The sequence below is a fragment of the Narcine bancroftii genome, chromosome 1 (genome assembly GCF_036971445.1).
Source record: "Narcine bancroftii isolate sNarBan1 chromosome 1, sNarBan1.hap1, whole genome shotgun sequence".
In the NCBI taxonomy this organism is placed as follows: Eukaryota; Metazoa; Chordata; class Chondrichthyes; order Torpediniformes; family Narcinidae; genus Narcine; species Narcine bancroftii.
In genome coordinates, this window is record NC_091469.1 from 224,516,150 (window position 1) to 224,540,602 (window position 24,453).

General features: G+C 38.0%; 1 protein-coding gene across 7 annotated transcripts in view; it reads right to left on the reverse strand.

The window, feature by feature from the left end:
- LOC138739624 (endoplasmic reticulum aminopeptidase 1-like) overlaps window positions 1–24,453 on the reverse strand; it is a 104,386-nt gene that overhangs the window by 75,867 nt on the left and 4,066 nt on the right. For 5 of the 7 annotated variants that reach the window (XM_069892062.1, XM_069892053.1, XM_069892036.1 and 2 more), the window contains 4 exons: window positions 16,209–16,282; window positions 5,637–6,279; window positions 3,328–3,466; window positions 1,972–2,106 (listed from right to left, as the gene is read on the reverse strand). In XM_069892062.1, coding sequence (XP_069748163.1) covers window positions 1,972–2,106; window positions 3,328–3,466; window positions 5,637–6,160 — 798 coding nt within the window. In that variant the 5' untranslated portion in view covers window positions 6,161–6,279; window positions 16,209–16,282. Of the gene's footprint in view, window positions 1–1,971; window positions 2,107–3,327; window positions 3,467–5,636; window positions 6,280–10,165; window positions 10,559–16,208; window positions 16,283–24,453 lie in introns of those variants that run through there. The other 2 variants (XM_069892079.1, XM_069892072.1) reach the window with 2 other exon arrangements.

Here is a 24,453-nt window from a genome sequence, read left to right on the forward strand (position 1 = left end):
GATCGTGTTATATGGCGAGCTCTCCACTGGCCACTGTGACAGAGGTGCACCAAAGAAAAGGTACAAGGACTGCCTAAAGAAATCTCTTGGTGCCTGCCACATTGACCACCGCCAGTGGGCTGATATCGCCTCAAACCGTGCATCTTGGCGCCTCACAGTTTGGCGGGCAGCAACCTCCTTTGAAGAAGACCGCAGAGCCCACCTCACTGACAAAAGGCAAAGGAGGAAAAACCCAACACCCAACCCCAACCAACCAATTTTCCCCTGCAACCGCTGCAATCGTGTCTGCCTGTCCCGCATCGGACTTGTCAGCCACAAACGAGCCTGCAGCTGACGTGGACTTTTTACCCCCTCCATAAATCTTCGTCCACGAAGCCAAGCCAAAGAAAGAAAGAAGTCCTCACACCACAAAAATTAGATAAATTGAAATCAGATATATCAGATCAGTGTTCTAGATGTGGCGAAGAGGTCGGTTTTTTTTTTAATATACAGTCAACGTGGTTTTGTGATAAAGTAAGTCCTTTTCGGCTGGAATTAAGAATTTATTTTTTTTAAGAACAAATTACAAGAGTCCAATTTCCACAAAATCCAGAATTATGTTTATTATGTAACATTATTGGGATAAGACCCAAATTGAAGTTAACGAGACATCAGATAGAATTTGTTAAAAATTGCTTTAGCAGTGGCCAGAAAATGTATTGCAGTTGCTTGGAAATCTGATTCACAATAAAGTTTGGAACGATGGAATGGGGAAATGTACAGTCGAGTTCCCCTCGAGAAAATTAAATGAACAAAATATATGATATATTTTTACAAATTTGGCACTCGTATCTACAAAAATAAGAGGATAAATTTTTTTAATTTTTAGATTTATAAATGTTGTTCTTAGCCTCTAAGACCTGCATGGAACCCCATTAACGATAGATATTAATTTGAAATTAGATGGATTTTAACATCTTCACCAGTCCACTCTCATTCTTACACTTAACTTTTCTTTCTTTCTTTATCTTTTTTCTATTCTACACTTTATGTATTTTCTTTTTGTTTGATTGTAGGGGGTGGGAGAGGGGGTGTTGGGGTATTATCATAATGCATTTGATACTCAATATACTACTATATTTGTATTTTGAAATATATTTGAATGAATGTATGGTTAAAAAGTTTTAAATAAAATGTTCAAAACGAGAAAAGAAACAGGAGCAGAAGTCATCCATCCGGCCCGTTGGGCCTGCTCCCACATACAGTGAGGTCACAGCTGATCTGGCCATGGACCCAGCTCTGCAATTCCACCCCCACGCCCCCGCAACCCTTAATTCCCCTACAATGCAAACATTTATCTTACTGTATCCTAAATATATTTAACAAGGCAGTCTCTGCTGCTTACTTGGGCAGAGGTCTCCACAGAAAATCAGCCAGGATTTAGAAAACATTTGTTATGTATATGATACTTTTTGATTATTGAGACTAACACAAATTAGCAGGTTAAAACTACACATATGAATAAATAGAATTACATACATATATTTCTGGATATTAATATACATTTTTTGTCATAAGAAATGCATGCAAGAGTAAAAACAAGTATATAATATTTTTCTCACATCTTGCAACAACACCTAAAGCTTATCCTATGTGCCTCTTACATTAAGCAAGTTTGGCCCCCCCTTGGTCTATACAAACAAAAGAGAGATTTCTACATCTTATCCTCAAATACATAAATTTCTAAAGTCGCTTATTTATTTAAAGAACAAGGACTACTACAAATCTGCAGGAACAAGATAGTTTTCTCAATTTTATGATTTTCAGAATGAATCGTGAAATTATTAACTTTAAAAGACACACAGTTATTTTTCATTGATCTTGCCTACGTGGAAATATCAAATGATATTGTGTGCAAGTGTACTAATGAGAAAAATCGCAAAAGCCAATGCCTGATATTTTTGCAAATTGTTGAAGAAAGGGTTAACTCACCTTAATTCCGCGCTTGGTCTCTTTCGTAACCCATTTAAAATCTGCCACAATGAAGGCCACTAGGTATGTACTCATCTTAACACTTACATCAAACTGATCTTCAATCAGTCCATCAGGTAATACAAAAGAATTTATCTAAAAAAGACAATAAATAGATGTTTTGCCTTTTCAATATTCATAGTCATAGAAGAAAACCCATGACATTTTATTATTATCATCTTTAATTTTGCACTCAGGGTATATGTTCAGACTTAGGAGAAGGGAGAGCAGGAAAAAGTATATTTATATTTTCCCCTGTTTGTAAAGCTTATTTCCTAAGTGAAATTCATTTACATCGTAATAAATAAAAGATCATTCATAAATTATACAGCTTTTGGCAAAATGATCAATTTAGATTTAGATTTCAGATTTATTGTCAAAGTGCATACATGACATCAAATACAACCTGAGATTCTTTTTCCTGCGGATGAGGCAGAATGCTACTTATTGGCAGTGCAAATTCACCAAAAAAAAAATTGGAAAATAATTAATCCAAATATTCTCATTATAATTCATCTTATGGGGTTCAAATTTGTGAGCTGTTCTGAATGCAAAGAAGGATGAATATTGTATTCTACAATGTGTAATTAATGACCTACTTATGTTTGTTCCAGGTTCGTGTATCCTTTCAATTAATTAATCACAGTCTTAATACATCCTTCAAAATCCAAAGCTCTCTCATTCAACTAATTTGCCATTTTTCTTGAAAACATTAACAAACAGCTAACAGTTTGGGAAATTGTCCAAGTACAGATAGTGGAAGAACTGTCAAGGAATACACAGATAACACAAAGTATTTTTTTTGCTTCAGGTAGCTTCGCATTCTACTCCTCTCCCTCATACCACTGTGTAGTGTGTATTGATCTTTGTTAAGCTCTGTCATCTACTGCATTTCTCGCAACTTCTTTTCGGGCACGTTATTTTGCCTGCTCAATTTGATGCAAATGGCAGCAGTGCTTTATAAAATTCCCAACTGTCACTTCATTGAAGAACGGCGACTTGGTTCTTCAAGAGTCTCATTTTCAGCTCATCCTTTCTTGGCAGGGAGTAAAACAGACACAATTAAAAAAAAAAGAAACAGAAATGAAGCACAAGTGACCAGGGATGAATTGTTACTGTGATATTTTGGGTACTGGTCCTTGTCAGATCTTTTCTAACTTTCCTCTTAAATATGCTGGAGCCCACACTAATTTATAATCCCTGTCTCATGTGGAGTTGGAATAGATTTGGATTAATTTCACAAAGATACAACTATTCTACAACAGATACAACCAAAAAGTCAATAAATGAATAATAAATAAGAAAAAATGTACATACAATGGGCATATTGGAGAGAGTGATGTGTCTAGGTTCTCTTTGTATTTTGATTGTAAATTTGGCTTTGAAGACAGGCTCATCAAAGCATGGAAATGCCATGCGTGCTGCAGTGGGCTCAAACTGGGTAGAAGCCAACACTCTGCATTAAATGGAAGAGAAGCAATTGACATTCTATATATTTTATACATAAAATGGTGCTTAGACTGAAAAAAATAATGAATTGCTCAGACATACAATCTATTACTAAAGAGATAAGACCCAATTCACTTGCTTATCATTTTCGGTTATTTCAGCAGATAATCTTTACCATCTTAGATTTAATTATGCTTTAGTAAAATCATAATATAATCCTATGAATCTGTCACACTAGACCGCAAATATAGCTACAATTTGAATGAAAATATGCAAACTGTCATGGAATTCCCTCTTTTATGTGTAGTTTTCAATGATCTTCGAGCAAACAGGGATATTGGTTTTAAAGAGAATGTCGACATAGATTAAGACAAGAATTATTGGCGAGGGATAGATGGGTTTGCAGGTAAAGACAATGCAGTTAAGCTTTTCTAAATAGGCTTGGGGAAATCTAAGTGCACACAATAGTAGTTGAGCTTCGGGATCGTGAAGGGACAGATTTGACTTTTCACACCAGTGAAGAGATAGGTGCAGAATTCGAGTGAATAAAATTAATTTTAATAATGAGGAATTGTTCAATTTCACTCCATTGCTGAAATTTTGTGACATTAAATAGAACCATATTTCTGAAACAGAATGGATTCTATCACCACTATAAAACACAGTGCAGCAGCAGTACTGGAATCACGTAAGGGGGTGGTGTAATAAAGCTATGTATTGCAGAGACAATGTGGAAACATTATGTTCACCCCAGATACTGGGAAGAGCAAGAAATCATTAAAAGAACCACGAGGTATATGAGAAATAACCTAGAAAGGTGAATAAACCAAGAGACCAATGAACTGAAGGCCAGAGGAACTTTGGATTTCACGGGATTGGAATGCACAGTGGGGAGAAGCTGAAGTGGCAAAAAAAAAATTGTTTGTGATTTTTACTAACAAACCCTCCAAGTAAGAAGTAAACTATTTCATTTGGTTGTAAGCACAGACATATTCCAACACTTTGCAAAGATTAGCTGGAGTTACTGATTGCTGGAAAATTGTCAATAGCAGAATATAGTGAATGTGGGAAGAGTGTCACCAGGAAGAGAAAACCAGGGAAAGTAGCATCATACAAAATCTTGGGTATCATCCTTGATGAAACCAAATGGACCAAATACCTTGGCATCAAAATCTACAACAACCCATGTTGGAATCATACAATGGTGAAGGCAACAGGAGTCCTAAACTTTCTGAGATGCAACTTCCATCATTGTTCAACTTCTGTCAAGGAGAAATTGTACCTCACCCTCGTCAGACCACATTTGGAATACGCAGTAGCTGCGTGGCACCCATACACAAAAAACACTACTATCATCGAACGAGTCCAGAGACAGGCAATCTGATTTGTCACAATTGTGTATGGAAGAGAAATGGAGCTCTCTCTGAGTGAGACATGAAGCACACCTGTTTTTACAAAATGCTAAACTGCCAGCTCGATATAGACTACTAATCCTACACAGAGCCCAAGCCCGCTGGGAGCAGACAAGGGAACCCAACCTAATTTGTAGTGCCATCTTCCAAGAAGATGTGTACAGCAATTCATTCTTCCTCTGCACAATTAAGCCATGGAATAATCTTCACCCTGTCACACTCATGCAACCAGACCCAATTAAATTTAAGACAGCCCCACTTCAAAAATCTCCTCTTTAAGCACACCCTCCCCCACCTCCAGTTTAAATTCCATACTGAATATTTTGGAGGATCAAGAACCAAGGAATGGTGGGTGGTGGTTGTGGAGGGTGGGGAATGGCAAGACACAGCAGTTTAATAGAGGGAGAAAATTGCCAGAAAAGAAAGTTAGATCATCATGTCAAAAAATAAACAAAAACTGTTATTAGAAGCCAAGAAAACAAGCAGTGAGCCTCAGTGATGAGAAACAATAATGTAACTATGGGGGAAGGAATTGGTGCAGAAAAAAGAAATGATATTATGGTCCCAGTGACCATAAGAGAGATGCCCTCCATTGCCTCTACATTTCCAATTTCTTTTATTCTTCATTACTTTGAGTAATTATAGAGTCACAGAGTCATACTGCTTTGAAGCAGACTCTTTGGCCCAGACATATTTATACCCACACCAAACATCTACAGCAACCCCATTATGTTTCATGCAGATTGTTTAAACCACAAACTTTACCTTAATTCACCACTTTGTGTTTTATAGCTGCTCTTGTAAAAGCCATAATAGCTATCCGATAGATTGCCAAAGTAGTCAATATTAATCAAGTATGTCTTTCCAGAGTGTAAGATTCCATCAGACAGAAGGGCAATTTGCTCATATGGTGGATATTCCAAGAGATGTAGGTTTCTTTCTGACCCATGTGATCCGTCCTCTTGCAGCAGTGCAAGAGTAGCCTTCATGATTTCCAGCTTTTTGCTGTGCATGACGATAGAATTGGTATCCACACCAACAGAAACTTCAATCCTCACAGATGCAAAAAAGTTCATCAAGGTCAGATTAGGTTGCAGAAGCAGTTCATAATGCACAGGCATAATGATTTCTGGCAATCTCATCTTGTTCCAGGGAAATCTCTGCCCGTCAGTTGTGAATGGAAAATCTGTCTCCCCCACACTTTTCTGGTCATGTTTTAAGCCATCTCCTACTGAAAGGACAATAGCAGTGATAAATCCAATCAATTTTAAATAAGTATCCCTTGCCATCTGGATGCTAGTCACCGTCACTTTGGTTTGCAGTTTTCCTTTCCGTGAGTCGAAATCGAATTTGTCATTCAGTTGTTTTTTGCAAATAAAAGATCATACATTATGAAAATAGTGATGGCCTAAGTGAAGAAAAACAAACATGACATTTAAAAATTACATTTTCTTACATTTAGCCACAAGCTATCTTTGTTAGTAATGCATGGATGCAATTGAGGCAGAAGAATATTTGATCTGAGACTTCATTAAGTGATCGTCATACTGTGATAAAATGTGCTTAATTCTGATTTGAACACCATTATTATCTATTTAAATCATTAAACAAAATTAAAATAGGATTTAAATTAAGAGAGAAGTTTGCATTAAATCAGCACAAAGCAATCATGAAATGTTCCAGTTAAGCTTTGGTGAGATATTAGCTATCTGAGCAAGAATATCCTCGGTTCTAATCCTTAACTTGGTATCAGTCAGGATTGCAGAATAGACATTTACACCTGACTTCAACACCTCCATGTTCAGGATGTCACTTTTGCAAGGTTTCGATGGCTCTTATGTCAAAACTTCCTTTTCCTGACTGAATCTCTATTCCAAAACACTTCACAATCAATGTTGTCGAGGCTTATACTTTAAGGATGACATATTACCAATCACATTTTTACCCCACATTGCAACATAAAATGAATTCTGGAAGAAACAAAATTTTAACCAAATTGGCTCCTAACTGCATGTACTCAGTGTTACCATCCAGTCATGGTTTCCACTGCTTTATTCACAGTCAGTGCTCAAGCTCTGAGCTATACTAAACAAAAAGAGATTCGGCACAAAAGTAAAAAGGACAATTAAATGTAAAGAATGCGGTGCATGTAACGTACGAACTGAAACTCAGTAATCTTTGGAAACTTGATATAAAGTATGAAAATAAGCTTAATAACAATGTGGCCACGAGATGTTATGCATTAGGTAGTGACATCAATTTACCAGGGAAGGATATCAAAAATGGAGTTTACTAATTTTACAGGGTGCAGAAAGTACTTGTAAGAGAGGAATGGAAGGGAAAGTTGAAATTTATGATAAATGGAGAACTACCTTGTTTGTAGAATAGGAGGACTAATTAAAAAAAATAAATCCTGAGGTAAATAAATGCTGGAGTTGCTATGTTTGCCTCTGCCTTGCAATCAATACCTCAATTCTGGCAGGTCAATAGGAACATGTTCTACCAGTATCGTCAAATTTTGTATTGGCAGAAAATATAGATTGTATTCCATGATCAATCATAAATAAAAACTGTATTTATAAGCTAAGTGGAGAGCATGGTTAGCACCACACCAGCAATCGGAACTGGGGTTAGAATCCCATGCTGTCTGTAAGATGTGTGCACATTGTCCCCATGTCTGCATGGGTTTCTCCCAGGGACTCCAGTTTCCTCCCACCCTTCAAAACACATACTGGGGGTTATACGTCATTTGGGTGAAATTGGGCGGCGTGGGCTCGTGGGCCGAAATGGCCCATTACCGTGTGTAGGTCTAAATTTAAAAGAATAAGTGAAAACATTTCAGCAAAACATTGATAGCAGAGTGTCATCTACCAAGAACATAATTTTCAAATAGGCCAAACTGAATAAACTAAAGATCAACAGACGCATACCCTGACTATGAGCTGAACACCTTTTATGCTCACTTCAAAAGAGAATTCAACTGCCCCTGTGAGGATCTGCAGAAGTGGGCAACCCTGTGACATCTGCCTCTGAAGCCATCAGAACATCATTCAAAAGGCACAAGACCCTGAAGGAGAACCCGACAGGGTACTAAAAATCTGTGCCAACCAACTAACTGGAGCGTTCACGGGCATTTTCAATCTCTCACTGCCGCAGGCAGAGGTTCCCACCTGCTTCAAAAGGACATCAATCATACCAGTACTCAAGATGGACTGCCTCAATGACTATCGCCCAGTAACACTCACATTGACTTTAATGAAATGCTTTGAGAGGTTGGTCCTGGCCAGCATTAACTCATACCTAAGTAAACACTTGGACACAATTCACCTACCTTCACAATCACTCTACACCAAATGCAATCTCATACAATCTCCACTCAGCCCTGGATCACCTAAACAACAGCAGCACATACATCAGGCAACTTTTCGTTGACTACAGCTCAGCTTTCAATGCCATCATACCCTAAGTACTGGTCAGCAAGCTTCAAAACCTGGGCCTCTGCATCTGGGTCCTTGATGTACTCATTGGAAGACCACAGTCAGTATGAATGAGAAACAACATCTTCTCTTCACTGACAATCACACAGGCGCACCTCAAAGATGCATGCTAAGTGCACTGCTCTACTCATGATATACTCATGAATGTGTGGCCAGGCACAATTCAAATGCCATCTACAAATTTGCTGATGATTCACAGGGCAATGAGCAAACATACAGGAGTGAGATAGATCAGCTAGTTGAGTGGTGTCACAACAATGTTGCACTCAACATTAGCAAAACTAAGGAACTGGACTTCAAGAGGGAGAAATCAGGAAAACACAAACAAATCTTCATTGAGGGGTCAGCAGTGGAAAGGATTAACAACTTCAAATTGCTGGGTGTCAACATCTCTGAAGATCTATTCTAGAGCCTAAATGCCAATGCAATCATGAAGAAGGCTCACCAGCAACTATACTTTACAAAGAGTTTGAGGAAATTTGGTAAGTCACCAGACTCTTGCAAATGTCTACAGGCATACAGTGGACAGCCTTCTGACTGGTTGCTTCAAGGTCTGCTCTGGAGGAGCCAATGCACAGGGCAGGAAAATGCTACAGAGAGTTGTGAACTTGGTCAGCACCATCATGAGGCAGTGTCTCAAGGAAGCAGCCTCTTTCTTCAAGGACCCTCACCACCCAGGCCATGCCCTCTTCTCACTGCTACCATGAGGAAGGATGTGCAGGAACTTGAAGACAAACACTGAATGGGTGCAAAAACAGCTTGGTTCCCTCTGCCATCAGATCTCTGAATGGACAATGAACCATCTCTCTTTTCTATTGCACTCATTTATCTATTTTTTTTTTAAATGTAATTTATAGCAATTTCGCACTTGTCAGGCTGCCGCAAAACAACAAATTTTCTGACATGCTTATGACAACATACTCATTGTTCAGTCTATCATTTGCAAAACACCGTATTATGGTTCACAAGCAATTCATTACTTTGAAATTTAAAAAAAACAATTTTCTTTACTACTTCACAAGCACAGAACTTCAGCACTCTTTTACCATATTAGAATTGCAGCCTGGACTATACATAATGGTCCACAGTGGAAAATGAGACTACAAACTTTGTCTCAATATGGCCAATTGATTAAAGATAACAAATGCTGTATTTGATGGCAATACAAGATCCATGGGCATACAAGATTCCCCCATTAAAGCATGACCAACGTTGACTGGGTGGGTGGAGTTTGGGAGAGGAGCTGCTGTCGACCCTGCCTCAGCATTTCGACTGAAGGAGCTCGGAAATATTCTCAAAGCAGGACCGTTTACGGGGTGGAGGAGAAGCCGCGGCTCGTGGCGTTAGAGAGAAAGGCGGTGAACTCGTCCCCCCCCCCCCCCACCCCCACCCCCACCCCCACCCCCACCCAAAGCACTGGCCAAAGGGAAGGTCTAGTGCATGGAAACCGGAGCTTGGGCGTTTTGCGCTCAAGTTCCTGTCGCCCATGGCATGCAAGTCGTTTTAAATGGTGCAGCTTGGCAACGTGAAGCCTGCAAGTCCCCGCCGGGGACCCGGAGCGAGCCGGGAGCGTCCGCCGGGGACCCGGAGCGAGCGGCCAGCGCCCCTCACTCGATTCTCCGCACCCTGCAGGGTATTTAAACACAGAGACGGAGGGAATTTGACCGGCTCCGTGTGCGTTGGGGAGCTCGGGTCAAGAAGCTGCTCCGCGGCCGCTCCTTTCTGAACACCGAGTGGAAGGGGCCTGGGCCCGACCGTTCAGTGGAGGAAGGGGACCTGGACCCTGCTGCGACCAACCTCTCGCCGGCTCGACAGAAGTGAAAGTGAGAAAACGCCGACCTTCGGGCCGCGCCCGATCATTTCGGAGGGGTTCGCGAATGCCAGATGCTGCAAAACATTTGGAAATGCTGCTGTGCCGCAGCGCAGATCGAACGGGGCAACTCGTCCCCAGGGAACGATCTCGAGAAAAAGAAACATGATCCAAGCCGAAATGTTTCTGCAACTTCACTGTCGGCCTGGAACCGACCCACTTTTGGTCAGTTTATGGCGCATTTTAATGAGCCTGTGTTTTTTTAAACAAAAGCCAGACTGTATCAACGTAAATGATCGTTCCAATCCCTCCTGAATATTCCAGTTTTGCTTGAAGATGTTAAAAACTGCAGTTCTGTCGGGTATTTTTTAAAAAATGAGATTGGTTTCCCAGCATGGGATGTGTTCGCTGTCAAATTCCTTGCTGCAGGGATGGCTGATGACCTTGTCTGAGCTTGGCCAGCAAGGTCAAGTAACTTTTTTTGCCTTCAACAAAACTACTGGAGTTTCATGAGTGAAGAGGGCCCAATGTACAAACACAAATAAGTGCCTTGGCTGGCCCAGTTTTCTTGTGCTTAATACAGCAACAATGTACGACCAGCAGATTTCTGGTGGTGCTTTAGTTTCTTTCCACAAATTTGGAGACCCGATCTACACTGGCCCTGCCAACTCTCTTCTCTTAAACCCCCCTCCTTTTGAGCCCTCTGACTGACATTATTGAGATGAAAAACTTTGGGTCATGTTTACCAAAATTTCTGACAATCAGATGCTGCTGCTTCTTTATGGAAGCCTTCACTTTTTCAGTTCCAATTGGGAATGCAATTACTTCCATGACTCCAATTAATCTTCAAGCTTTCATCTCACAATGATGCAGTATTTAAATCTGGCTAAAAATAACCTGCATGGATTGAAAGTTATCGGCATCTTGCAAATTCAATTAATCTTCAAGAAACTGACTTGCAAGTTTTTAATCGTTTTAGCACTTCATTCTGTTTTAAAACTATTACTATAAAAAGGTGTTTTTATATAATAAATATACACACACACAGTGTCTAAACACTGAGGAAAAGCATCCCACGGCATTTTACACGTATTAAAAACAAGGGAGATGAGGGGACCACTCCACTACAAAGGAGGCAATTTATGTTTGGAGTCACAGGAACTGGGCAAGGTACTAAATAAGTGTTCTGCATCAGTATTTCTCAAAGGAATTGATGGGAAGCATAGTTTGGAGAACACTAAAGTGGAGGTGCATTTTGTTGTAAGCATGGCCAGAAATGTTACATGAAGAACTGAACTCTCACTCTTGGTTACCCAGAGTAATGAAACCACACACACAGTTTCCCTTAACACCATGCTCTACTACAAGATCTCCAGACATACACCATTACACAAAATGTCGTAAACTATAATATTTACACAAAACTTGTGACTTCAAGTCACGAGGCAATCTCGTGAGTCCTGTTGACCGTGGGTCACTCAGATTAGGACTCCCTGGCACATTTTGAGATCAAGAAAGGTGGCGCTAGATCTTTTGAGGAGCATTAATGTAGCTTAGTCTCCAGGGCCTAATCGGAGACGTCGATCAGATCATTAAAAGAGGCAAGTGAGAAGATAGGCGAGGCCTTGATAAAGATCTATAGATCCTCACTAGTAATTGGCATTGACCAGGAGTACTGGAAAGTAGTTAATATTGTACCTTCGTTCAAAAGGAGAAATAGTGATAATTCAGGAAATTAGAGGCCCATTCAGGAACATATAGGTAAGTTGGAAAGTTGTTGTCCAATTAAGGACATTCAACATGGCTGGAAAGATGGAAAGAATGATGCTACAAGTGGATAAAAAAAAATTAAAGTTGTGGAAGAAAAAAATTTAAAGGAAATGAATTTGAAATTCAAAATGTTAAATAGCAGATAAATTCAAGCTGAAGCAGCTACAACAAAGATGAACTAACAAAAAGATTGACATTTCGGTAGAAGAAATAATATAAAAATTGTTGGGCTTAAAGAAGGTGATGAAAGTCAAGACATGAAAAGGTTTTTGCAGCGTTGGATTCCACAATTTTTGGGGGTAACCGAATTTCAAGGAGATGTTGAGATTGAAAAAGCTCATAGGGCGATACAACCGAAACCAGGATCAAAAGCCACGTCCGATACTGGTCAAGTTACTTCGTTATGAAGTGAAAGAAAAGATCCGTCCACCTTCTCCACTTTACCCTCCCCTCTCAATTAGAAGCTACAAAAATAGTATATATGCTAATATACATGTAGAAGTAGGTGTTCTTTTTTTTTCTTTTGGGGGAGGTGAGTTGGGGAGAAAATTTAAAAAAATTTTGTATCATTATGTATGACTTTCGATCATTGCTAATATTACTGAATTATTCCTTTTTGTGATACAAATGATAAACAAATATGTTCAAATCTGGACAAGTGTGAGGTGATGCAGGTTGGGAAGTAAAATGTAAGGGGAATGTATACAATTAATGGCAGAAAACCTAAAAGCATTGATATGCAGAGGAATCTGGAGATTCAGCTCCAGAGGGATCTGGGAGTTCAGGTCTTTGAAATTAGGCAGGCAAGTAAATAGGGTGGTAAAATAGGCATATTGTATCTCTGCCTTAGCAGAGTCTTTGATCGGGTAAACAGTTAGAATCTTATTTCCAGGTTTTTTTTAAAAAAATCACACACATTGGAGGACATGTGGTTGGCATGATGGGGCAGGTAGTGGTGGGGGTTGTGTTTTAATGAAAATGTGCAGGACAATTTTTGAACACAGAATGGTAATGACTGGAATGGGATGCCAGGTGTAGTGGTGGAAGAAGATATAAAATTGTAGTGCTTAAGAGGCATCTAGGTAGAATATGCAGGGTATAGTGTGATAGTCTCATGCAAGCAGCAAAGATTTGGTATAAATTGGGCATTGTGTGTCCTGAAGGGCCTGCTTTTGTACTTTACCATCCTTCAAATTAGGTAAAATCCTAAACCTACTTACCCAATACAGGGTACCTTCACTTCTCAGTAATTAGGAGATAGGCATTGGAAGTTGACATTATTAGAAATCCCCATATTTCATGAAGGAACATAGAAATCAATGACATACACACATTTGTCATATTTCAGATACAAATGTAGCAGAAGGAAGAAATCATCAGGGCATTTGGAACTGGCATCTGGAGAGTGCATGAAATGGAAGAAAGAGAGGATCAATTTGTTCAATACCCCGTTCAGCTGTTGCAACTCTATAACAGCTAGTAATTCATATCATAGAGCCCTTTAATCCAGCACTCACAGCTAATGAATCTTAATGGGATAGGTCATCACCCAAACATTATTCCCTCTTTTGAGATGAATGACAATGTACTGGACAAGTAAAATATAAACAGTTGTCAGGAAATCTCAAAGTACAAAATATTAAACCTGTTCTTACACCTTCAATAAAAATGAAAATCCCAAGAAATGAGAAGTCCTGAAAGGGAGATAAACGTGTGTCTGACCTACAGTTCACTTTGCAAATCTCGTGTCTTGAGAGTATAATTAGAAAAGGATATGCAAAACCAAAGTTGTTGTTTTTCCTCAATAACACAGGAAATTATCATCAAATTAATTTAATCAATTGATCAAAATGACTCACAAAATTCACAGCAGCAACACAATTTAATTGGAAAAATGCATGTCAATTATCCCAAATGTTTCGTTATAAAAGAAAAAAATACAATATTCAAAGCCAAATGAAATTTAAAAACTGTATTAAGACAAAGTGAATATTGCTCAGTTTCCTTCCATAACAGAAATGGAAATCAACCAATGAATGATCCCTGCCCATTCTAATTGCCAGATGCCATTCTAGTACACTGAACAAAAATAGACTACTGTTCAAGGTCAGTGATGATAACAGTTCAATTCATTGGTGGAAACAACTGTCAGATATTTAAAAGGTGTGGAGCTGTGTTTTTCTCCCAATGCAGTTTTTTTAAAATAAAAAAAACATACATTTCAAAAGATGAGACCTTTCATTTTCCAGGAGCTTATATTTCAAAATGTCATCAAACACAAAGGATCTCTTACTGCCCTAAGAAATCTAATACTGTATCTGGTTAGGCCCTCACAATGTAAATTTACAATGACACTGCATCTAGAAAAGCAATTGAATGATAAACCCTGGAGTTTTTTCTAGCCATTGATTGACATGTATGAAAAGTTTGTTTTTTTATTCCTGATTTAACTGGTGTTCCAGGATGAAGCTATTGTTGCCAGAGGCTGCTTTTGAGCTCTCACTTCATCTCCACTGGTACCACCACCTGCTCATTGAGCCAAACAATACATAACACATTTAAACAGTTCTCCATACTACAATCTGCAGCAGAATCTAATACGATAATAACCTCAGTTATGATCTTCAACCAAGCATAATAATTTAGTATAAACTAGGTGAGTTGAATCAGCCCCATCCATCTTGACCTAGTTGACTGTTCCAACTCTGAGACAGAAAATTATTCAATGTAGACTATAATTATCATATGCTTAGTGTGTAGTAGAGACTGGAGATGCTGACATTTCAATTGTATGTTCAGCTGTGACCCTACCTGACCTGTCAGCAATCCCCTGGCCAATATTTCTCCCTCAATCAGCTTCACTGGAGTCTCTAGGAGTACTTCATTAATCTTAAAAAAAAAATTGGGGATAGCCTATATCTGTGAAAGAAAGATAGGCTTTAGTGCTTCAGTGACTCAGAACGAAGCCAATGGCACTTGTGTTGGGAACAAAGGTAGGCTCTCTTCCTTGTGTTTCTCCACCTGCCTGCAGCTTTTGATACAGCTGACCAGACTACCTTCTTCACTGTCTCTCCACCACATGCAACTGATTCCAGACATAGCCATAATTGCTTCTTTTCCCATGCCCACGATGCCTTCAAAAATCTATTCTTGCCCCATTTTCTTCTCATTTATATGCCAGTTGTTGGCAACAACATCCGAATAAAACCTGTGGTCAGCATGGCCAAGTTAGGCTGAGGACCTGTTTCAATGACATAAAGCTCTCTGCTTGCTTTACAAATGACCATCTACTGTACTTTTAAAAAATCCCCTGATTCTTCAAAGTGTTTCCATTTTATCAGAGACCTGATCTAGCATTCAATACTAATTTTATACTTCATCTCTGGCCAATGAACCAGGCCAGCCACTAACTTATTATACTGGGTTGGGATTCAAACCATGCACAGTTGGCAAAACTGCAACCATTCAGCCCATTAACATTACTTGACCTCACCTCTGCAAAAATCATCTGCCATTAATACTTTTAACTTGCCTATTCCCATTCACTCTTCGTCAACCTTCCTTTGTCTCCCTGCTTTAATCAAAGTCTTCCAAAACTCAGTGGCCTAATTCCCAATCAAGTGTCATTTATCCTTCAAACTGTTTCATACTGGCTTACACAATATCTCAGCTAAACAACCATGGCAAAATTCTCATTCTTGATTGCAAATCTCTCTAGAACATGCATTCACACTAAAACTCTTCAAGAGTCTCTTCTTTTCCCCCCAAATTTTGGGAATTTGAGCTCATGGTCATCAATTGTTATTTATCTGTAATTGCCACTAAAAAGAAATTTATAAGACATCACCTTGAGCTGCTGTGGTCCTTGTAAAGGAGGGAGTTCCAAGATTTACAGCTGATGACGATGGGGAATAAGGATGCTGTGGAATATATCTGATCTGTAAATTTAGTCTTTTCCTCATCCATCGGCTGCTGTGTCTTCATTTACTAGGGACCAAAGCTTTAAAATTCCTTTCTTAAACCTCTCCATCTCTATGAGGGTTGTCAGCCTTCTTGGATTGTCTGAAAGTCTCCCAAAAATAAATAATCTCCTGGAGACCACCAAGATAAATTTCCTGTCAGCCTATAAGAAATTATGCATATTTGCACTGCAAATTGAACCAGCTGCAACACATGAGTATTTCAACAGCTAGATTAGACCTTCTTGGCGCCACATCCTCTTGCATTGTTGCAATTGCAAATTTTCAGAAGTAATCTTACCCTTTCCCTCACGTGATCGGACTTGTCAGTCACCAACGAGCCTGCAGCAGACATGGACATTCCCTTCCATAAATCTTTGTCCGCGAAGCCAAGCCAAAGAAAGAAAGAAAATAAATAATTAACATGAAATAATTTATCATGGTGGAAAGTGCTGCAAAAATGCTGAGTTTTCTCATGGATACTGCAAGTCAGCTGTTAAGTCCAAGTGTTCCAGAGCTAAAAACAATTTCAGCTTGTCCCTAGAATACATTATGCATAATGATTCAATTGTTTGCTTGCTTATGAAAACAACGTATTTGAAACAGGTTGTAAAAATGAACAAATAACAGGAAAATGTATAAAACAGAGAGAGAAATTTATCATCATCACGATGAATCTTGCCACGTGAAATTTCCAACCCAAAATGGCACTGGAGAGCAGTGATATCTAAATTTCATACAAAGTTAAGCTTTTCACTGTACACTTGACAACAGACTAAACACTAATTCTCATTGATAGAATGTGGAGCAGCTGTTGCAGGCTTAAACATAAGTTTCCTTTTGCACTCTTTCACAATCAAATCAGAGGGAGATAGAAGATAGAGTTCATTTTCAAATAACTATATATGAAACTGCTTTCCAGATATTACTCAGCTAAGAAAGTGCTCTTCTTAAAAAAAAACCCCATTATGTCATTAACCTTTCATTTTGCCAACAAGTTTTTATACTCATTTCCAAACTTGCTGTCATCAGATTTATTATAATTATTATAATCATAATTATGTTATTTTCTCCATTTAAAAATGACTTCAACTCATTATACCATTGAATTACATTTAACTCCACTTCATCTTTCCAAGACATGGCAATACATTTACGAGCAACTGTCAATGTAGATGAATAAACGTTGTCTGAAACTTATCCAACCCCAAGATCCTTTGGATCGAAAGGAAATTGAATTTTAAACAAATTTTGAAGAAAAATCCTAATTTTAAACCAAAAAGGTTGAACTTTATCACAAAACCAAACAAAATGTAGAAATGTTCCAACACATAATCCACACCTGAAACGCAGATCTGAATTATTAAATCCATATTTTTTCAATTTTCAGGATAACTGATGAAAAATTATAATTAACCATGCTATGTCTTACATTAATTTAGTCAACCCATCATAACATATCCACCTGACTAATCTCACAACTTAAATCCTCGATGGATCTAATTTTTTTTTAACCATAGTATCTTGTAATAATGCATACATCTCTGATATAAAACCTTTATCTGAAAAATATGAAACCATAAATTCAAATTTAGTTAACTTAAAAAATTTCAATTCTCTTCCAAAATTATCTAATTTGATAATAAACAAGAGCATTTTCTCAAATCCCAAATGTCTCTTTAAGCTGATTAAATGATAAAAATTTACTTTCCTCAAAACAATCCTTCAATCTTTTTATTCCTTTAATCCACCAATCTTCTAAAACTATTATTCAATGAAAAAGGAATCAATTAATTTTAATATATTGGGGTTTGAACTGATAAACTACCTTTTGATCCTATTAAAAAATTCCCTTTAGTCCAAATTTCTAATAAATGTTTCAAAATTGGTACATTTTATTTCTGTAATAAAACAGTATTCCATTTAAATACAAACTGATGAGGTCAAGATTCCACTATCGCAGTCAATTCAATCTTAATTGAGCTGCTTCATAATAATTTTTAAAATTACGTAATTGCAAATCTCCCAAAGCATACTGCCAGGTCAATTTATGCATTGCTACTCTTGCTAATTTTCCTTTACATAAAAATTCTCGAACTACTTTATTTAAATCTGAAAAAAAGATTTCAAAAGAGAACAAGGAATCAATTGAATCAAATATTGAATTTGCAGAAAAATATTCATCTTTATACAATTTACTCAACCTTTTAAAGTTAAAGGTAAATCTTTCCATTTGGTCAAATCCACTTTAATCTTTCTCATTAATGGTACATAATTTAAATTATACAATGATTGAAAATTTACATCATTATCCCAAAGTACTTAATTTTATCAGTCCATCGAAATGTATTAATTCGTCTACATTGATCATAATTTCCTTCAGAAATTGGAAGTATTTCACTTTTATCTCAATTCACTTTACATCAAGATAATTTACCATACAATTCTAAACAATTTTGAAAATAAATTAAAGATTGATCCAGATTAAATATATCAATACATCATCAGCAAATAAATTAATGTTATATTCATCCTGTCCAATCCTTATACCTGTAATATTCTCATTCTGCTTGATAGCCTGAGCTAACAGTTCAATGACCAACACAAATAGCGCTGGCAACAAAGGACAACCCTGACGAGTTGAACACGTTAATTTTTTTTTTAAAGTTTGACCATTTGTCGTCACCCTTGCTACAGGATTATTATATAGTGCCTTCACCCAACCAATAAATAAGTCCAAATTTATATTTCTCCAAAAGTTTAAATAAAAATTTCCATTTGACCCTATCAAAAGCTTTTTCAACATCTAATGATACTACCATTGGTATGTTGGGTTGCTGACGTGAAGCATTGATCAATGAAACCACTAAGAATATTATCCGAAGCATACCTATCTTTAATAAAACCAGCCTAGTCAGAATGTACTAATTGTGGTAAGTAATTTGCTAATCTATTTGCTAATAATTTTGCTATCATTTTATAATCCACATTTAATAAAGAAATTGGTCGATAAGAAGAAACCTTCAAAGGGTCTCTGTCTTTTTTTTGGTATAACTTATTATTGCACTCAAACACGAGTCTGGTAAAGCTTAGTCTCAAGTTACCTGATTAAGAACATCCATAAATAGAGGACAGATCTTCATAAAAAAAAAAACTTTATAAAATTCAGCAGTGAACCCATCATTTCCTGGTGACTTCCCATTAGGCATTTGTTGAATAACATCCTTTATTTCTAAATCCATAAAAGGACAAGCCAACTTTCTCACATCCTCCTCCTTCAATATTGGCAAATTTAACTCTGACAAGAACGCTTCAATGGAACCATCATCTTGCACTCCTTCAGAAGCATATAATTTCTGGTAAAATTACAAAAATTAGTCACTAATTTCGTGAAGTTTAAAAGTAACTGAATTGTCCTTCCTCACAGCATTAATAATCCTTGAAGCTTGTTCAGTTTTCAGTTGCCATGCCAAAACTTTATGTGCTTTGTCCCCTAACTCATAATAACATTGCTTAGATATTTGAATCAAATGTTCAAATTGGTCCATTTGCAGTATATTATATTTTAGCTTCAATTTTGTCAAAAAAGCCTTATTATCTTCTGTACAATTTCTCTGAAATTCCTTTTCCAACTCTGCTATTTGTTTTTCCAACTATTGAGATTCTACCAGAAATCTTTTCCTTTGATGCATAACTAATCATTTGACCATGTAAAAATGCCTTTAAAGCATCCCATACAATAAAATTACTCCTGACTGTATTTTTATTCAAATCTAAATAGATAGCAATTTGATCCTTATTAAATTTTACAAATTCAGATTTTTTTCAATAACATTGCATTAAACCTCCAATGAAAAATTGATTGAATAACTTCCGGCCCCACACAAGAAATAAACAGCAAAGAATGGTCAGAAATTATTCTACTCTTATATTCAGCTTGAGTAAAAAGTGCTTGCAAATGTGCTGATGCTAAAAAAAAATCAATGCTAGAAAATGAATCATGACATGAAGAATAAAATGAAAAATCTTTCTCAGTAGGATTTAATCTTCTCCAGGCCGCTATCAAATTTAGGTCATTCATTAAGGAAACCAATTGAACTGCTGCTTTTGATTTTTTCACAACTTTCAGAAATTTATCCCATAATGGGTCTAAAACACAATTGAAGTCTCCCCCAAACAAGATATTCTCCTTAGCTTGACTTAAAGTTAAGAAAGCTTCAGACGCAAACTGTTCATCATCAACATTAGGTGCATACACATTCAATAAAGACCATGACTCAGCAAACAATTTACAATTAATCATTAAAATACGACCAACTAATTCCGACAAAGAAACAAGTTCAAATGGTATTTTCTTATGAATCTAAATTGCCACTCCTCTCACTTTTGAATTAAAGAAAGATGAAAATCCATGTCCAAGCCAGTCTCTCCTCAATTTCAAATGTTCTTTTTCAGTTAATAGCGCCTTTGGAAGACTACACAAAAGAGTCTGGAAAAACAACCAACTGAAAAACCTCACAAAGATAAGCGTATACAGAGCCGTTGTCATACCCACACTCCTGTTCGGCTCCGAATCATGGGTCCTCTACCGGCACCACCTACGGCTCCTAGAACGCTTCCACCAGCGTTGTCTCCGCTCCATCCTCAACATCCATTGGAGCGCTTACATCCCTAACGTCGAAGTACTCGAGATGGCAGAGGTCGACAGCATCGAGTCCACGCTGCTGAAGATCCAGCTGCGCTGGATGGGTCACGTCTCCAGAATGGAGGACCATCGCCTTCCCAAGATCGTGTTATATGGCGAGCTCTCCACTGGCCACCGTGACAGAGGTGCACCAAAGAAAAGGTACAAGGACTGCCTAAAGAAATCTCTTGGTGCCTGCCACATTGACCACCGCCAGTGGGCTGATAACGCCTCAAACCGTGCATCTTGGCGCCTCACAGTTTGGCGGGCAGCAACCTCCTTTGAAGAAGACCGCAGAGCCCACCTCACTGACAAAAGGCAAAGGAGTTAAAACCCAACACCCAACCCCAACCAACCAATTTTCCCCTGCAACCGCTGCAATCGTGTCTGCCTGTCCCGCATCGGACTTGTCAGCCACAAACGAGCCTGCAGCTGTCGTGGACTTTTTACCCCCTCCATAAATCTTCGTCCGCGAAGCCAAGCCAAAGAAAAGAGAGTCTCCTGCAAAAAAGCAATATCAACTTTCCATCTTTTTTATACAAGCCAAAACATGCTTTCTCTTATTCTGATTTTTTAAACCATGAACATTAAAAATTTATATTAGACATTATCAAAGTAAAACTCAAACAACAAATAAAAATCTCCTCTTAACTTTCTATCCCTTCTAACTCAGGGTTTCCCAACCAGGGGTGCTCTGCCCCCTGGAGGTGTGAGATAGTATTCCAGGGAGTGCAAGATAACATTTCAGTTTTGTTTTTAAATATATCCATACTCCTTCAATTTGGATAATATGTCAGATGATGAAGAGCTGAAGGAAGATCTTATTGAACTGCGCACAAATAGTGTTCTTGAAATGCAGTTTGAAAGCAAAACTTTGGAACAATATTGGTGTTCACCAATGGACATGTTTCCAAGACTTTGTGAAAAAGCACTAACTGTGCTCATCCCATTCGCAACGACGTACTTATGCGAGTCTGGATTTAGTGCCCTTTTGTCAATCAAGACAAAATCTAGAAATCGCTTGGGTGCACAGGCAGACGTGTGGATTCCTATCAGCAACAAAGTGCCATGTTTTGAAAAATTCTTAACCAATAAACAGGAACAAAAGAGTCATTACATTTAAATTGGCTTATGAACATTTGAACATTAGTTCTTTAATTTTTGTTTTAAAAAGAAATTTCATGCATGGATGAAAATTTAATTATTTTGTAGGGTTTATGCAACTTTTAATTTTGTGATATTTTTTCTTTTCCATATGTTTCATTTCTGTTTATATATTATTAAAAATTAATTATACAAATTTGTTTTGGTCACCTTCACCTTTATTCTTAAATAAATTATTACTTTAAGGGGTGCAAGAACATATTAAAAATGTTTTAGAGGTGTGGGGCATAAAAAAGGTTGGGAACCATTGTACTAACTCAAAAAAATTCTTAAAACTCCCCTTAAAAGCCCCCCTTTCTTTCTATCCCTTCTAATAATTCAGAAAAAAAAATCTTAAAGCTTCCCTTGATAAATAATCACTAAACAAAATGATTCCCACCCCCCCCAACAAAATAGAATGTATTCAAATTTTTAAAAATTGTATTAAAGCACTACAAAGTAGTAACTCCCCACTTTGCTGAGTGTGGACAGAAATAAATCCCCCCCCACAGGTAGCAGACGAATTCGGAAAGCTTCAGCGACCTCCCTTCCCCCAATCTGACTCATAAAATGACGTCTAAATCAGTTTACAGCCCCATTGATTTTAATCCCAAAACTTGCTCCGGATCATCAATATCAATCAAGCTCTTTGACAGATTCCCATTCCCATTCTTTTTATCAAATATCTTCCTCTTAGGTGAAGAGTGCCCTTCAACAGCCCTATCAGGCAAAGATTAAAGCATCATAATCATTCTCAAAAAATTGTGATTGAAAATTACCATAAAATTTTTTCAATACTGCAGGATATCTAAAAGAAAATTTATAACCCTTTCTCCAAAGCACCTCTTTTAGCAGAATTAAACTACATCTTTTAATAATTTCTTGACTCAGAGCTGGATAGAAAAAACCTTATTTCCCTGTACCATCAATGGGGATTGATATCTACGTGCATTCTGGACTGCTACTCTCAAAATAGTTTCTCTATCTTGATATTTTAGACAGCGAATCAAAACTGCTCGTGGTGGTTAACCTGGATATGGTTTACTCCTTAAAGCCCTATGAGCCCTATCCAACTCCAAACCTTCTGGGGAAAAAAAAACTCCAATCCCAAAGCCTCAGGAATCCATTTTTAAAATTTTTTATTGGCTCTGAACCCTCAATTCCTTCAGGAATTCCCACTATTTTAACATTATTTAGACGACTTTGATTTTCCAGAGAGTTTATCTTCTTCAATAAATCTTTCTTCTGAATCTCCCATCCAACAAAAGAATCTTTCACTTTTTCTATTTTCTGTTTATTACATTCCACTTGATCCTTACTAACTTGAAAGGCATTTTCTTAAAATTATCTTGAACTGTGTCCCACCAAATTCAAACATTTATTGACATCACCTTTAACAGCAAAAATGTCCTTTTTAAGAAGAAACTTTTTCAGAAATATCATTCATTTTTTCAGTTATATTCATAAATTCATGTTCCATTGAGTAAATATTTGCATTGACATATTGCCTATTTGATGTGCCATTGATTCCAAAACGGTAAAAACAACTTCAAAATTAGTGTCCTCTCCTTGAGGCCTACCTTGTTTCTCTTCAACAACAATCAATGATTATTCTGCCAATCCTTGTAATTCAGCCTTCGATTTCACCTTGATTCTGGTCTAGACCCCTACAGATCCAGACCCAGCCTGTTCAGAATGGCGTTGACCCTCATCAACAGCCCAGACCTTAACCAGTAACTCCCGGACCTGCAACACACCACACATGCCTGGCAACACAGAGATCTGTGCATGCTCGCCTTCCAACATGCTGCCTCAAACCTCTGCGCCGCCGAGACTCGCAGCAATGCCGCACGTCGGGTCCATCATGGACTCCAGCGACTCTACAGCGCGCCCGACATCACGGGTGCACTGATCAAGATATGAAGAAAAAATTAGCAGCCAGGCGACATCATAATACTCAGCCGGGCTGGAGTCCTTTGTTGCTTAGGTGGCTGTCCAGTTGACTCCGAGGATTCCATTTGGTAAGTAGGCCTCATTTCTTCTAAACTTTTAAAGTAAAGTTTCTTCTGAATCTGTGTCTTTGATTTCTTTGTATTAGCTGCCATTACAGATTTAAACATTCAGCTAACTTCAAAACAAACTTTTAAAACTTTTCCAAGTATTTAAATTCAGGTGTTTTTAGTCCAACTGGGGGAATATGGAATTACACTTCTTCCTCCTTCGCCATCAGACCACGCCCCCCTCCCCCCACCGTCTTTAGGATGTTGATTGAAACCAGAGCACTGAGAGGTAACCCATGTAGTTAAAGGCAAACTCTACATAGACAGTGCCCGAGGTCAGGATTAGAGCATGGAACATTACAGCACAAAAAAAGGCCCTTGTGTTTGCCAAACAATGCCAAATTAAACTAAACCCCTTTTCACACTGCCAACCCACCTTGAAAGCAGGAAAACTTACCAGGCATTCTGCACTCAGGAGCCTGTCCCACTGCACTGTGATTTACCTGGTTAAATGGCAACCTGGCATTTTAAGGGGGTCCTGCCCTCCAGCGGTGACTATGCAAGAGCAGGCTGCGCTTTCACACTGCCAGAAGATGATTATTGAGTTAACTCGGCCAGGCTCTGACACATGCTCCCACCAAGTGTCAGAGCTTGGTTGAATTTAACTTGCCCTGCTGGGTTAGGACATTTCACACCGCACGATTACTGGGAACAGGCCT